The sequence below is a fragment of the Sus scrofa genome, chromosome 14 (genome assembly GCF_054392235.1).
Source record: "Sus scrofa isolate SSC_HxYL_T2T_F1_AM1 chromosome 14, Sscrofa_HxYL_maternal_Yorkshire_Landrace_v2.0, whole genome shotgun sequence".
NCBI lineage: Eukaryota > Metazoa > Chordata > Mammalia > Artiodactyla > Suidae > Sus > Sus scrofa.
In genome coordinates, this window is record NC_139396.1 from 135069526 (window position 1) to 135086692 (window position 17167).

The 17167-nt window shown below is 43.5% G+C and overlaps 1 protein-coding gene across 24 annotated transcripts in view; it reads left to right on the plus strand.

Moving 5' to 3' along the window:
• Positions 1-9469: 9469 nt before the first annotated feature.
• Positions 9470-17167, plus strand: part of BTRC (beta-transducin repeat containing E3 ubiquitin protein ligase) — a 188940-nt gene continuing 181242 nt past the window's right edge. For 11 of the 24 annotated variants that reach the window (XM_021072708.2, XM_084995241.1, XM_003483545.4 and 8 more), the window contains exon 1: positions 9470-9635. In XM_021072708.2, the coding sequence (XP_020928367.1) occupies positions 9588-9635 (48 nt within the window). In that variant the 5' untranslated portion in view covers positions 9470-9587. Of the gene's footprint in view, positions 9647-9848; positions 10023-17167 lie in introns of those variants that run through there. The other 13 variants (XR_014826809.1, XM_021072713.2, XM_084995220.1 and 10 more) reach the window with 3 other exon arrangements.

Here is a 17167-nt window from a genome sequence, read left to right on the forward strand (position 1 = left end):
GGCCGCTGCCTCGGCATATGGAGGGTCCCAGGCTAGGGGTCTAATCAGAGCTGTAGCTGCTGGCCTACACCAGAGCCACATCAACGTGGCATCCGAGCCAAATCTGCAACCTACACCACAGCTCACGGCAATGCCAGATCCTTAACCCACTGAGCAAGGCCAGGGATCGAACCCGCAACCTCATGGTTCCTAGTCGGATTCGTCAACCACTGAGCCATGGCAGGAACTCCGTAGAATTGAGAAGTCTTATCAGTGGTTTTAGTAGCAACACTGCTTTATTCCCCAGCTAACTCTGTCACCGATTAGCCCTGGCATTAAAAGGAGGGGGCAACGCTGAGGGTTTGCTATGAGCCATTCACATTCTCACTAGCAACATGACTTGGATGAAACTGTTACAGGAACAAAGGGACCTGAGAATTCAAGAGTGGCCCGCTGGCTCTGTCACCTGTATCCCCGCATCCCCTCCCCAGGTCAGTGTGGGGCCTTTGTGTCCTCTGACCCTCGAGGGAGGTAGAGCAAGTCCTTCTACTGGTCTCTTCTCTCCCTTTCCACCTCCACCCCCAGCCCATCCTCAGATCCTTTCTGTCCTGTCTGCCGTGGTCAAGCCTCTTCTCCGAAGGACTCCCTCGGTCAGAGTCTCGGACAGGTGACTAAAACTGGGGAGATTGTTGGGAGGTGAGTCCTCATAACAAAATAATTCGATCTTTCAAAAGTCTGGCTGTGCTATCCTTTGCACACCTCCAGCAAGATGTGACAGTATATCTCATTCTGTTAAATTCCCTGTGTTCTGGAGAAGATGGATTGAAAAAAATTAAACAAAACAGGGAGTTCTCTTATGGCTCAGTGGGTTAAGGATCTGGCCTTGTCACTGCACCAGCCTGTGTTGCTGCTGTGGTGCAGGTTCTAACCTTGGCCTGGGAACTTCCACAGGCTGCGCGGCATGGCCAAATACAAACTCCTCTGCCATACTGAGATTCAGGTTAAGGCCTCAAAGCCAAATATTTGTAAATGAATCTTTTTATGTCCTTTCTGATCCCTAATCCTTGACAGAATTCTCTCTGGTTTTTATCATTATCATCACCATCTAACATTTACGGAGTCCCTGCTGTGAGCTGGGGCGTGGGCAAAGTGCTTATATGCATCTTTTCCTTCTAGTCCAGCTAAACGTGGACTACTAAGCCTGACCTATGACAGTGGTTCTGAGGGTTGGTCTGCGGGGCTATGCTGTGAATGAGATAAAGCCTCAGGCCAGCAGTGGAACCAGCAGGAAGAACCCAGGGACTTGGGGATACTGCTTCTGTAGTAAGGAGCCTTTATTTATTTTTTAAATGGCAGCTTGTTTTAGCTGTGGTAAGGGCAAACCAAATCAAATGAATTTCATTTGCATTTGGGCCAGTGAGAAAAGGCTTCCTAGGGCCCTAGGGGCAGTAGTGGTAGAAGGGACAATCTTGGGAGAATCCCAGGAAGATAAATATTCTGTGATAGGGAGCCCAGGCTTCTTTGTTTGTTTGTTTTGGCTGCACTTGTAACATGCAGATGTTCCCTGGCCAGGGATCCAGCCCAAGCCACAGCAGTGACCCAAGCCCCAGCATTGTTAATGCCAGAGCCTACACAGCAAGCCATGAGCGGACTCACCAATCCTCTTTGCATAGCTGTCCTGGCTCCCTCCTTTACACTTTTGTCCCTCAGAGTTGTTTCTCTCAAAAATGGTCTGTTGGGAGTTCCTGTTGTGGCTCAGAGGTAATAAACCAGACTCATATCCGTGAGGACGTGGGTTCCATTCCTGCCCCCCCCCACAGTGGCATTGCCATGAGCTGTGACATAGGTCCCAGATGTGGTGTTGCTGTGGCTGTGGTGTAGGCCGGCAGCTACAGCTCTGATTGGACCCCTAGTCTGGGAACTTCTAGGGGTTTGGTGTGGCCCAAAAAAACCCCAAAAATTTGTCTCTTGATACATTGAGGAGATTGCATTTAAGGGGTAATTCTTTAATATTAAAGTCCTGCCTTTCCTGCACCTCCTGCCCCAGTCCGCTCTCAGACCGTTCTAGGGCTGACAGCCTGGCTGTCTAGAGTGCTCTCTGTTTACCTACTAACTAATGTGCCCCACATGAAAGCGTCTTCCAGCTGAAAGTCCCCCCGGATTTTTCCCTGGGACCTCCCTGAATGACCTGTCCCGTCCTGCAAGCGGTCCAGATTCCAAATCTCATTCACCTCTAAGCTGGTTTCATGCTGAAATCTTCTATTTGCCCTTTCGGGGAAACTTTTCCATCCTTTCCCACGCTATTTGGACCTTGGGAAATAACCTATATGGACTGCATCTTGACCTCTGGCTCTGTATGGCCAAAAGGAGATAAGATTAGAGGGCAGGAGAAGATTGAAGTTTGGGTGTGAGTCTTTCTCAATCCCTCCCTGTTGAGTTCCTGGGGAAAGGGCTGCATCCCCTTTTGAAGGCCTTTGCTGTTGTCAAGTGGCCCTGAACCCACAGCTATCTTCTCATCGTCTTGGTAACCACTCTGCCTCTCAACCCTTTAGGCCTAGGAGTGGTATATGGCTTCCTGCTTTTGCTAGCCCAGGGGTAGGCACTATCCCTAATTGGTCTCCCTGCCACATCTTTGAAAATAGGCCTTTAATTAAACCCAGCTCAATCAAGCTTGCATGTGCCAGGACCCTGACTCATACAGGCCTATACTGTTGCCAGGAGAGCAGTGGAGTTAGGATATATTTTATGTTTTGTTTCCCTTACAAATAGAAACTTCTTGAAGGCAGGGCCCCTCTCTTACCTATCTACAGAATGGTAAACACCTAGTGAGTTTTTAATACTCACTGATAGGATTAATCCTGGCCTTGATCATCTCTTTCTAAAGTGGCATTTTTTTGGAGGGAGGGGGAATCAAAGTGAACCAAATAAATAAGGGAAGTAAAACTTCGTCAGCATAAAAGCCTGGTTAATATCCCAAACTAGAAAGAATGTGCAACAAATATATAAAGTATCTTCTTATAACCAAAGTGAATACTTTTTTTGTTTGTTTAGATAAGGGTTTCTGATTTGTATACAATTGTTAATAAATGCATTTAGGCTCTGGGTTTAGACTACCTGCAAGTGAATCTGTATTAGTTATCTATTGCCACATAACAGATAATCTCCAAATTAACAGCTTAAAAAAACAATAAACGAAGTTTCCCATTGTTGCTCAGTGGGTTAAGAACACAACTAGCAGGGAGTTCCTGTTGTGGTGCAGTGGTTAACGAATCCCACTAGGAACCATGAGGTTGCGGGTTCCGTCCTTGGCCTTGCTCAGTGGGTTAAGGATCCAGCGTTGCCATGAGCTGTGGTGAGCTGTGGTGTAGTTTGAATACATGGCTCGGATCCCACGTTGCTGTGGCTGTGATGTTGGCTGGCAGCTACAGCTCCTATTCGCCCTCTAGCCTGGGAACCTCTATATGCCTTGGGTGTGGCCCTAAAAGGAGAAAAGACCAAAAAAAAAAAAAAAAAAAAAGGGCAACTTTGCCTGGAATGCTCTTTCCTGGCAACCAAAGTACAAGTAACTTTTCCTACCCCCACTGGGCTCTTAACTCTAGGATTAAGCCTATCAGATATTCAAATATTTGATGGTTTTTTAATCAGGTAATCACTTTTCTTCCATTCAACTTTGAGCTTTGATTGGCTGTTCTTGGAAAATAGAGGGTTTTTTTTTGGGGGGGTGAAGAAGTCTGGAGAGTCAGCAGCAAGAAGGCACTGAACCTCTAAATTCCAAGGCAATGGTCTCAAATCTGGCTGCAAATTAGAACCACCTGGGGACCTTTGAAAACTACCTTTTTTTTTTTTAATAATTTATTTTATTTTATTTTCCCACTGTACAGCAAGGGGGTCAGGTTATCCTTACATGTATACATTACAATTACATTTTTCCCCCACCCTTTCTTCTGTTGCAACATGAGTATCTAGACAAAGTTCTCAATGCTATTCAGCAGGATCTCCTTGTAAATCTATTCTAAGTTGTGTCTGATAAGCCCAAGCTCCCGATCCCTCCCACTCCCTCCCCCTCCCATCAGGCAGCCACAAGTCTTTTCTCCAAGTCCATGATTTTCTTTTCTGTTGAGATGTTCATTTGTGCTGGATATTAGATTCCAGTTATAAGTGATATCATATGGTATTTGTCTTTGTCTTTCTGGCTCATTTCACTCAGGATGAGATTCTCTAGTTCCATCCATGTTGCTGCAAATGGCATTATGTCATCCTTTTTTATGGCTGAGTAGTATTCCATTGTGTATATATACCACATCTTCCGAATCCAATCATCTGTGGATGGACATTTGGGTTGTTTCCATGTCCTGACTCTTGTGAATAGTGCTGCAATGAACATGCGGGTGCATGTGTCTCTTTTAAGTAGAGTTTTGTCCGGATAGATGCCCAAGAGTGGGATTGCGGGGTCATATGGAAGTTCTATGTATAGATTTCTAAGGTATCTCCAAACTGTTCTCCATAGTGGCTGTACCAGTTTACATTCCCACCAACAGTGCAGGAGGGTTCCCTTTTCTCCACAGCCCCTCCAGCACTTGTTATTTGTGGATTTGTTAATGATGGCCATTCTGACTGGTGTGAGGTGATATCTCAAGGTAGTTTAGATTTGCATTTCTCTTATAATCAGCGATGTTGAGCATTTTTTCATGTGTTTGTTGGCCATCTGTATATCTTCTTTGGAGAAATGTCTATTCAGGTCTTTTGCCCATTTTTCCATTGATTGATTGGCTTTTTTGCTGTTGGGTTGTATAAGTTGTTTATATATTCTAGAGATTAAGCCCTTGTCAGTTGCATCATTTGTGAAAACTACCATTTAAAAAAAATTAGGCCAAGGGCCTATCATAGATCTATTAAATCAGAGGTAGAGTTTGGGCATCAATATTTTTTATGAAGTTCCTCAAATGACTCTTATGTGCAATTAGGATTGAGAACCCTACCAGGCATAGAAGAGAGGAATGCCAGTGTGATGAGAAAAAAAGCACAGGCATGTGAGAAATATTTCTAGTTCTGGCCTGCTGTGTGTTATAAGCAGACACTCTGAAAGGTGGTTAGTGCGGCAGAGTAGTTCGCTTAATGAAGGGCGTGATCCTTGTGGGTTGGAAGTTGCCTATGGGAGGTAAAACATAAAGACTAGAAAAAAAGGGGGGGGGGTTGAAAATGACAAGTATGGTAGTGAAGTGACACATAGACTGTCCTTGTCTTTCTTTCTTTTTTTTTTTTTCAGGGCCACACCCACGGCATACGGAGGTTTCCAGTTTAGGTGTAAAATCAGAGTTGCAGCTGCTGGCCTCCACCACAGCCACAGTAATTCCGGATCTGAGCCATGTCTACGACCAACACTGCAGTTCACAGTAATGCTGGATCCTTAATTCACTGAACAAGGACAGGGATCGAACCTGCATCCTCATGAGCACCAGTCGGATTCTTAACTCACTGCGCCACAATGGGAACTCCCTGTCCTCGTCTTTTTGAATGGTAGTTCTGCAATTCAGCACTACATAGTTCAAGTAAGTGTCCTTTAATAGCCTATGAACCAGCAACTATGATCTTGGTATGTATTCCTATGATCTTGGTATGTATTCCCCAAAATATTCTCATTCAGGGAGGCATGTAGGATGTTGACCACTGCAGTGTCTTTGGGCACAGTTGGGAACTGAAGTCATTGCTGGGAGAGTGAATAGGTAGAATGCAGGGGGTACACACCGTCAGACTACTCTTCAGCAGTTAGAAGCAGCAGGTTAGATGTAGACATAGCGACATGAATGGATCTTAAAATCATAGGTATTGGGTACAAAAAGTATGACATGTAATAGGAGCTATAACAATACTACAATTGTGAATTTAAAATGTAGTTCACGGAGTTCCTGTCGTGGCTCAGTGGGTTAAGAACCTGACTAGCATCCATGAGGGTGTGGGTTTGATCTATGGCCTCTCTCAGTGGGTTAAGGATCCAGCATTGCCATGAGCTGTGGTGTAGGCCTCAGCTGCAGCTCTGATTTAAGCCCTAGCCTGAGAACTTCCATATGCCACAGGTGTGGCTATAAAAAAAAAAAAGATCCTAACCTCCGATCCAAACTGAACACCCCTAGAAAATATGGTCATTCTGCCTCTACATGTTTTCAGGAATGAGGCAATCCATTCCTTTGTCAAGACAGCTCTGATTACTAGAAATCTTTTATTCTGAGTCCTACGTCACTGTGGTTCAGTGAAAAAGCACAGGCAGACTTGGGTTAGAATCCTGAATATGTAATTTGCTGTATGACTTGAGCACGTTTTCTTCCATCATTCTCAATTTATCTGTAAATTAGGGATAATAATTCTCATTTACCAAAGTCACTCAATATTAGAGATTATGTGAAATGTCTAGTACAGCGCATGGCACAAAGAGCTAATAAAGTGACAGCTGTTATTAGCATCATCATCATTTCATCCATTGGTCCTAGTTTGCTTTATGGAGTTACTTAACAAGTGCCTCTCAATACTTGAAAATAATTGATTTAGTAATGTTATTTTCAGAGCAAGCATCCACCAATATTTCCCGTTTTGGTTATCTTGCCCTTGGCTATGCTTCTGCATATGATGTTTATAGAACGTGGTGCCCACAACTGAACAAAGTACTCCAGGTGTGGTCTTCAAACAGAGTAAAACCATAAAACTCTTCCCTAGACACTACTCACTTCAAGCCGCCTAGGACTCCTTTAGCTTTTTTGACAAACATGTTACCTACAGCCTTGGTCATATAAAAACTTTCAGGTAGGAGTTCCCGTTGTGGCGCAGCGGAAGCGAATCCTACCAGGAACCATGAGATTGCGGGTTTGATCCCTGGCCTCGCTTAGTGGGTTAAGGATCTGGCGTTGCTGTGAGCTGTGCTGTAGGTTGTAGATGAGGCTTGGATCTGGCATGGCTGGGGCTGTGGTTTAGGCCAGCAGATGTAGCTCCAATTCAACCCCTAGCCTGGGAACTTCCATATGCCCTGAGGGTGGCCCTAAAGAGCAAAAAACAAAAACAAAAAAACAAAACCAAAAACACAAAGCAAAACAAAAACTTGCAGGTAGTAATTTCAGTATAAATTAGTTTTCTTTCCTTTTTTCTTTTGCTTTTTAGGGCCACCCCAAAGCATGTAGAAATTTCTAGTCTAGAGGTCCAATCAGGGCTGTAGCTGTGGGCCTACATCACAGCCACAGCAACACCAGATCCAAACCTCATCTGTGACCTACACCACAGCTCATGGCAACACCAGATCCCTAACCCACTGAGGGAGGCCAAGGATGGAATCTGCGTTTTCATGGATGCTGGTCAGATTCGTTAACTGCTGAGCCACAATGGGAACTCCCTTTTTTTTCCTTTTCCTTTTTTCTTTTTTTTGAGTCTCAATTTTGCAGTAGTGTAGAACTTTTTTTTTTCTTTCTGTTTTCAGGGCCATACCTGCGGCGTATGGATGTTCCCAGGCTAGGGGTCCAATTGGAGCTACAGCTGCCAGTCTACACCACAGCCACAGCAAAGCAGGATCCAAAACGTGTCTGTAATCTATACCACAGCTCATGACAATGCCAGATCCTTAACCCACTGAGTGAAGCCAGGGATCGAACCTGCATCCTCATGGATACTAGTCAGGTTTGTTTCTGCTGTGCTGCAATGGGAACTCCCAGAACACTTTTTTTTTTTTTTTTTTTTTTTCTTTTTAGAGTCGCACCTATGGCATAGGGAGATTCCCAGGCTAGGGGTCAAATCAGAGCTACAGTTGCTGGCCTACACCAATAGCCATAGCAACACCAGATCCGAGCCGCGTCTGCGACCTACACCACAGCTCATGGCAATGCCAAATCCTTAACCCACTGAGAGAGGCCAGGGATTGAACCTGAAACCTCATGGTTCCTAGTGGGATTTGTTTTTGCTACGCCACGACAGGAACGCCAGTGTAAAACTTTTTATTAATGGAAAGCCTGTTATGTATTAGGTTTTGTGCCAAGTTCTTTGGATATAGGGATGACTAGGACAAAGTAGCAACATACTAGAAATAGAAGTTCCACAAGACTGGCTCTAATGTGTTCACTAATGAAAGTCCATTTCTTGGCGTAATGTCTGCACATGGTTATGTGCTTACTGTTTGTTGAATGAATAAAATAGTTTACAATAGAAAATTTCCCTAAAACTGAAAAGGAATTTCTCTAATTCACTTACTTTACGAACTCAGATTTTTGTACGCGTCTGTCACTTTTAGCCCAATTCTAGTGTTGTTATTTTCATTTTACTGCCACACCTGTGGCACATGGAAGTTCCTAGGCTAGCGGTCAAATTGGAGCTGCAGTGGCAGGCTTATGCTACAGCTATAGCAACACCAGATTCCAGCTGCATCTCCAAACTACACCACGGCTTGTGCCAATGCTGGATCCTTAACCCACTGAGTGAGGCCAGGGATCAAACCTGTATCCTCAGGGACACTATGTCAGGTTCTTAACCTGCTAAGCCCCATGGGAACTCCTCTAGGGTTTTTTCAACGGAGGGTAAACCCAATTTCCAAAATAAATGTCTCTTTTAAGGCCAAAATAAATACTTACATGCTTTATTTTCTGGATAGCCATTATAATCCACCATTAAAGGCTTTTTTCAGAGTTCCAACCGTGGCTCAGAGGGTTAAGGATCTGTCCTTGATGCAGTTGTGGCTTAGGTTGCAGCTGCAGCTGGGATTTGATCCCTGGGCTGGGAACTTCCACATGCTGGGAGTGCAGCCACAAGCGGGAGTGGGGGTGGTTTTATAAGTATCTGTTAAACCCTTAATGCGGGGCTTACATCTCAGGGTTAGTAGTAGCTGAGCATACTTTCTGAGCATTAAACACGGAGAATTTCCTGAGCAGAGTTCTATTTGGCCCTGACTTGCTGTGGGTTAGAATAAGGCGATAGAAGCGCAGGCAAAGCCTCAGGAGGACCTCGAAATTCTTCATTGGTATATGAGGTGCTACTAGGTGCCCACAGGCCCAACTGCCTCTGGGTGGATATCCATCCCGCAAACGCCGGGTATATGAAATGTGTGGTTGTCCAGTTCTCTACAACCACAGTTAGGGAGGTCCTAGGACCACTGTCCTCTGAGGTTTTTTCCCCAGTATTTGGGCTACAGGCGAGGTGCTGATCGCCATCTTGATGTCAACTGCCAGGCAAGACACTGGCGTCGCTCTGTAACCACGGAGACACCCACATTTCCCCCTACCCCTGTTTCCCAACGGTGGAAGCTATGAACTACGATTCCCATCCGCTGACTCTCTCTCTACTTGACCGCGAGTTGTCTGGAGGTCGGCCACCGCGACCTCACCGCAGTGTATCTCGGGAGTTGGAGTTCGCGGTGTGACCTCAGTTCTTGCCGGGGCAAACTTCAGAACTACAAATCCCGTGAGCCAGGGGCACGCACGCGCACGGAACAGTCAGTCCTCCTTGCCCCCCTCCGCCTGAGCCTGAGAGCTAAGAGGGCGGGGGGAAGGAAGAGGAGGCGGGATCCCGGCGCTGCGTTGGCTGCGGCCTGGCATCAAGGGGGCGGCCCCGGAGGAGTGCAGACCCAGTGGCCCCTGGCGATTATGGACCCGGCCGAAGCGGTGCTGCAGGAAAAAGCGCTCAAGTTTATGGTGAGGAGAAGGTGCAGAGCAGGGAACGGCAGAAGCGGGGGTTTTGGCAGCGTCTCTGAGGCTGGGGCCTGGGCCTCCTGCCTGCTGGAGGAGGGGGCAGCGGGACCTGGGCAGAGGCCGGCGGCGGGGGCGACTGAAGGGACGGGACGGGCGCTCCTGAGAGGCAGGAGGGGATTGCAGAGAGGACCCGGGGGTGGGGGCAGCAGCTCCGCCATCTTGTGGATGAGAGGCCAAGTGACAGCGGGAGCTTAATCGGGGAGGGGGCTCTGGGCGGCGCGCGGGGCCCTGGAGGGAAAGGGGCGTGGGGACAGTTACTGGAGGGCGGAGGAGCAGAAGGAGAGACGCCGTGCGGCCGCTGGCTGGGCCTTCCCGGTGTCAGGGATACGGGTAAGGCCCAGAAGAGGTGCATTTGGGAGTGGAGAAGGGGCAGTGCGGGACCGTGGGAGGAAAGATACTGGGAGTGGGAGGTGGGTGGGAACGGGCAGGGCTGGATGCTGATGGATCTAAGGGTAGAGAGAACCAGGGCTGGTGGGAGACTTGTAGTTTTGTAGAATGAGGTGGGAGAGATAGCCTTTCCCTTCAGGGTGCAATCCCTGCTTGGCCAAACCAATGTTGACAAACTCTGGAAAGGACTAGGCCTTACTTAAGAAGAAAAGAACTGGGTATGGGGATCTAGTCTCTGGGTAAAGGAAAGGGGGTGTTGACTATGAGCCAGAATTACAAATGTCAGGAAAGGGGCTCTGTCGTCTGGTTTGAAAGGAGGGGCGAGAAGAGATTCATTGGTTAGGGAAACCTGCGTACAGGAGATCTAATAGGGTAAAATAAAATTTACCCTACATTGTAAATTGTGCTAAATTTAGAAACAGTAAAAGGACCGTGTGCTGTATCACTTTCTGGGAAAGGAAAAGCCATGGAGATTAGAATCCAAACCCATAAGAAGTGATGAGATCAGTGGAGAAATTCAGGAGATAAAAAAGGGAATGCAGGTAGTGGGAAATGGGAGATGTCAGGAATGGTAGTTACTTCTGAGTTTTAGATTGAAGTATGCTATGAACTTGGATTTTGTGACTGTGCCTATGAAGCATACTGTGAACTTGGATTGAATTTTGTGGGTGTGTTTAAATCCTTTGGAATCTAGTTCTTTAACTTTATATCTTGCTTTTCTTCTTTTGATATGTACGTTTGGCAAATTTGTATAGTCTGATAATTTGATGCTTTTACTCTGATGCTTCATTTGTATATCCTAGGTGTAAAACCAGACTTTGTGGTTATAGCTAAAAATTGAAGGGATGCATAGACTTCTATCTTAACAGTTGTCCATAGGGACATTAATATTATTTGCATCTTGCTTTTTCAGAAGTAATTGTAACCTGTCACTACCAATTTTATTTCTTAAATTAGATGGTGGTTATTTTGTGTCTTTATTTGAGATAGCAAAACAAATCTGAACAAACATGGACACTAACTTAATTGAATTTAAGCTTTAAACTGCCCCATTTACAAGAATACTTTTTCACAGCCTGGTCAAGCTTACTATAACTTTATTTTGTGTTAGTGCTTTCAAAAACACTTAACTAAAGTTTAAGTGTATCATTGACAAAATTCTTTTAGGTCCGAGGAAGGTTCTTTTTTTTTTTTGTCTTTTCTGGGGCCGCACCCATGGCATATGGAGATTCCCAGGCCAGGGGTCTAGTCCAAGCTATAGCTGCCAGCCTATGCCAGGGCCACGGCAATGTGGGATCCGAGCCACCTCTGTGACCTACACTACAGCTCATGGCAATGCCTGATCCTTAACCACTGAGCAAGGTCAGGGATCGAACCCGCACCGTCATGGTTCCTAGTCAGATTCGTTAACCACTGAGCCATGACAGAAACTCCTGAGGAAGGTTCTTGAGTTTCTGCTCAATGTTGAAATTCTAAAATTTTAAGAAGAGGCTTTGAAAATTTTTTGAACTTTGGAAGTGAGAGGAGGTTGCTTCTAATCTATAGCCAGCTTCTAGATTTAAGTTAGAAAAGTGGCAGCTGCTTATTTTTGTTTTCCTGCTTGAAGGCTGACTCAGTCCTAATCTTGACATGTGTCAGATTTATGGAATAATGTGATTTACAAATCATTAAGAGACATTATGAGATCATCTTCTTAACTCCCCATTAGACCTCAGCCTAGGAGCAGTCTCAACTACTTGATCTCTGCTTTGTACCAGTGAGTTATATCTTGATAATGGTCTCCTGATTAAAGTGGAGCTGGAGATGGCCTTGTAGCTTGCAGCTTTTGGGATACTGCACATTATTAAAAATTGAGTCAATTTTCATAGGGAGAAGTCAATTTTTCTTTAATTTTTGTTACTTTAATTTTTGACCTTGCCTGCTTTTGTGGCTGCTGTTTGCAAAAAGGCCAAGTGGGAGAGGGTCACCAAGAATGATACCTTAATAACTGAAACAGAGAATGAGGAATTAGAGATTTGGTATTCTTTTTCAGCTTAGTAACAGTCTTATTATGAATTTCAGTAAGTTACAACTTGCTTTTGGTTCCTTTTACCTTATTATAATATGTCTGTTTACTTAGTCATTTGAGATAGGAAGGTATTTTGTTTGCACTTGCACCTAGTAATTAGTGTACAGTACACATGGAAGGACTGTCCTTTCAGTCAAATTGAAATTTTTGTAAGTATTTGGCATAAAATGGCAACACGGAATGGATATTCTCTTTCATGAAATTTGCTCATTACTGTATTAATGTAATACTTGGATTAGAAATTTTATAATAAAACCTTTTTATTTTATGATTTTAATTTTTTCCGTTATAGTTGATTTACAGTGTTCTGTCAATTTCTACTGTACAACAAAGTGACCCAGTCATCTATATATTTCTTTTCTTACATTATCCTCTATCATGTTCCATCACAAGTGACTGGATATAGTTCCCTGTGCTATACAGCAGGATATAGTAAAATGTTATTATTGAGACTGTGAATAGCAGATTAGACTGATTTGTATGGTCTAATCTTAAAGTTTACCTTTTTTTTTGTGGTACGTCTATAATCTATCTTTCTGTATATATCATATCATCTGGTAAGTTGAGGGATGAATTTGAAGTTTATTTTAAAATGGACGGGATAATAGCACAGGGAACTATATCCAGTCTCTTGGGGTAGACCATGATGGAAAAGAAAACAATGTATGTGTGTGTGTGTGTGTGTGTATATATATATATACATGTAGGTATGAATGACCGAGTCACTTTGTTGTACAGCGGAAATTGGCACAACATTGTAAATCAACATTAATTTAAAAAGTTAAAAAAAAATGGATAGGATTAACCAGACCCGGAATCTTAGAACTGGGGAAACATTTGACACATTGGTAAAATCATTTTAGGACATATAAAATAATTTTCTAAAGATTTGATAGATAAGTGAAATAGTCTGATTCAGGATTTTCTCTTACACTGTATTTCATCCTTAAGGAGCAGAGATATAGTGGACTATGATGGCATATTTCCTTTCTGATCAGATGGGCTAGAGTGGAGAGTTACTGTCCAGAGTTACATATAGATTTTCTGATCATCTGAATTACTGAGGAAATAGAGTTGTTACAGTATCTTTGTATCAATTGTCTGCTGCTGAGTAATAAAGACCCACAAAATGTCATAACAGTACAATATTTATTCACAAGAATTTATGGATTTACTGAGTATTGGATGACAGACTGAATTTTGTTGACTGATTCTGGATTTGGCTGCTTACTCAGGACTGTTCCACATGGTATTCTGGGACTCAGACTAAAGAGGCAATGATTTCCCAGGCAGATCTGTCCTCATAGCTATAGTAGAGGCACAAAGAGCACACCCAGTTGTTCAAGTGCCTTTCAATCATTGGTTGCATTATACCTGCTGATATTCCATTAATCAAAGTAAGTCATGAAATCGAGTCAAAAGGCAGGAAAGTATACTCTGCCCATAGGAGGAGTGGAAGAGGTGGAGTTCCCGTCGTGGCGCAGTGGTTAACGAATCCGACTAGGAACCATGAGGTTGCAGGTCCAATCCCTGGCCTTGCTCAGTGGATTAAGGATCTGGCATTGCTGTGAGTTGTGGTGTGGGTCGCAGACGTGGCTCGGATTCCGTGTTGCTGTGGCTGTGGCATAGGCCGGTGGCTACAGCTCTGATTCGACCCCTGCCTGGGAACCTCCATATGCCACGGGAGCAGCTCAAGAAAAGGCAAAAAGCCCAAAAAAAAAAAAAAAAAAAAGAAGTGGAAGAGGGAGCAACTTGCACAATAATTGCTGTGGTAATAATAATCTGTAATAACCTAATATACTTGATTTATGGAAGAATGATAAAATGCTTGCTATTATAACTGTTGTGCTTCTTTCTGCTCTCCATTGTTAGCATTGTTCTGATTAGCACTTTCTCCTTTGGGTTACTGAATAACACCTGTTGGTTGGATTCTTCCAGAATCACATTTTATTTATTTATTTATTTTGCTTTTTAGGGTCACACACGTGGCATATGGAAGTTTCCAGGCTAGGAAACTGCAGCTGCCGACTTATACCACAGCCACAGCAACGCCAGGTCCAAGCTGCGTCTGAGACCTATGCCACAGCTCAGGGCAGCACTGGATCCTTAACCCACTGAGTGAGGCCAGGGATTGAGCCCATATCCTCATGAATAATAGTAGGGTTTATTACTAGTGAGCCACAACAAAAACTCCCAGATTCACATTTTAATACAGCACGTGTCTTTGTACCATGTAGAAAAAAAAATGTTAAGAAATAATCAGAATCTTGACTTTAATCCATAGTGATGTCCTGAAAAGTTCATCAGTATCACAGTACTGTTCTTCTGTCTGTGGGAAGGATAAGGTTGATGTCACTCCTGGGGCATTTGTAATAGAATTTGAACTGTAGCAATTTGAATCAAGGTCATACATAATGCCCTAACAACCCCCTTGGTATTAGGTTTGGAGCTCTTAAATCCCTTCTCAACCTAAACTTAAGGCTCAGTGGTATTTTCCAATGTCTGTAGAACTTTCAGGCTTTGACTGAAAAGTCCTGCAAATAGAATTGTAGCGTGTGGATAATGTTTTACAGCACAGATGCATATAAATCCTTGTAGTTCTTAGGAAGTAGTAGACTAAACTGTTAATGTGATTATCTGTGAAATATTGGATTATGGGTAATATTTCAAAAATAATGACTTCTGAAGATAGGTTAGTAAACACATACAAAACATTACTTGGAAAAAAAAAAAAAAAAAAAGCATTACTTGGAGTTTCCGTCATGGTGCAGTGAAAACAAATCTGACTAGGAACTATGAGGTTGTGGGTTTGATCCCTGGCCTCGATCAGTGGGTTAAGGATCTGGTGTTGCCTTGAACTGTGCTGTAGGTCACATACGAGGCTCAGATCTGGCATTGTTGTGGCTGTGGTATAGGCCGGCAGCTGTAGCTCCAATTCGACCCCTAGCCTGGGAACTTGCATATGCCGCGCCAAAAAAAACCCCAAAAAACAAAAAACAAATATATTTAATGTATATACCCCAAATGAAGACCTACACTTGATCATGGACCACAGTGTAGCGAGTGTTTTGGCCAGTGGACTGGCAGTGCTAGCTTGAATAGATACTCATTCCAAGCTTATTTTTTCTTTCTTCCTTCCTTCCTTCCTTCCTTCCTTTCTTTCTTTCTTTCTTTCTTTTTTGTCTTTTTAGGGCCACACCCACGGCATAAGGAGGTTCCCAGGCTAGGAGTCCAATCACAGCTGTAGCCGCTGGCCTACACCACAGCCACAGCAACACTGGATCCTTAAACCACTGATCGAGGTCGGGGAGTGAACCCGCTTCCTCCTGGATGCTAGTCAGATTCATTAACCACTGAGCCACGATGTGAACTCCCCCGAGCTCATTTTCTTTTTTTTTTTTTTTTTGTCTTTTTGCTATTTCTTGGGCCGCTCCCGAGGCATATGGAGGTTCCCAGGCTAGGGGTCAAATCGGAGCTGTAGCCCCTGGCCTATGCCAGAGCCACAGCAACGTGGGATCCGAGCCGAGTCTGCAACCTACACCACAGCTCACGGCAACGCCGGATCGTTAACCCACTGAGCAAGGCCAGGGATGGAACCCGCAACCTCATGGTTCCTAGTCGGATTCGTTAACCACTGCGCCACGACGGGAACTCCTTTTTTTTTTTTTTTTTTTTTTTTTGCCGAGCTCATTTTCTTAACTAGAAAGTTTTAATTGTTAATCTTACCTACTTAAGAAAGGTCTCTCTTTTTCCACCCCTCTTAGTTCATTTTAAATTGTAAATTGCCATGTATAATGTGTTAATTGATAAATTATACTATTTAAACTCCTATATGTATCCAGGAGTTTCATTAGATATTTAGCACTCTATGTTCCTAAATTGTGCTTGGGCATTGGATTTTCCTGTTAAGTAGTACTTGGCAAAATCAGTAAGTTGACATCTGAATACGAGGCCATGGTAGTTGGCATGCAACATGATTTGATAATAATAACATAAACATAAACTGAGTGAAAAATGTAAACTTAAGTTACATGTAGAGGGAGGGGATTATTGGGGCAAGAGGGGATGAAGACATAAATTTAAGTAAAACTTCTGTCTTCTCTAGAACTTCACAGTCTGTTGAGAAGATAGGCTTTTATAAATATCTCTTAAGGTAAGTGCCAAAATAGAGGCACAAAGTGCTATAGAAATTAAGGGAGGGGAAATTAGGTTACCTTTTTTTTTTTTTTTTTTTTTTTGCTGTGCTCACAAGTATGTGGAAGTTCCCAGGCCAGGGATCGAATCTTTACCACAGCAGTGACGCAAGCTACTGCACTGACCAAGGTGCTATAGTGACAGTGCTAGATCCTTAACCTGCTGTGCCACAAAGGAGCTCTGAAGGGAAATTAGTTTTAACTGGAAAGATCTTTGGAAGTTTTGAAGAAGAAAGCTTCATATTAGTTTTTGCGGAGTAGATAGATTTTGACAGACTTGTTTCTGAAGTGGGCAGTTCTAGGAAGAGGGAGTAGCTTGGGTAGAGGCCAGAAGATCAGGAGATGGGCAGGCACAGTATGATTAGATAGGTATGAATTGAATATAAGGTGCCTAGCTGACAGGAAAGGAAAGATTGAGAGGCTAGGGAGTTTAGATTAAATCCAGTTTGTATTTAAGAATAATATTCTTTTGTATTTGGTATATATGTGTGTCTATGTAGGCTTTTATTAAAATAAATTACTTTTTTTTTTGGGCTATGCCTGCAGCATGCTGAAGTTCCCTGGCCAGGGATCAAACTGTGCCACAGCAGTAACCAAGGCCACTGCAGTGACAATGTCATATTCTTAACCTGATGAGACACCGGGGAACTGCAACTTTTTAAAGAAATCATGAGTATGCAGCTCATTGAATTTTTACCTAATGGTCACTTCTGTGTAACAATTACCTAGTACCTATAGATTAGTTTTACCTTTGTTGGTATTTAACCTTGTATAAATGGAAATATTCCAGTATATGTTCTTTTTTTTTTTTTCCTTTTTCTTTAATG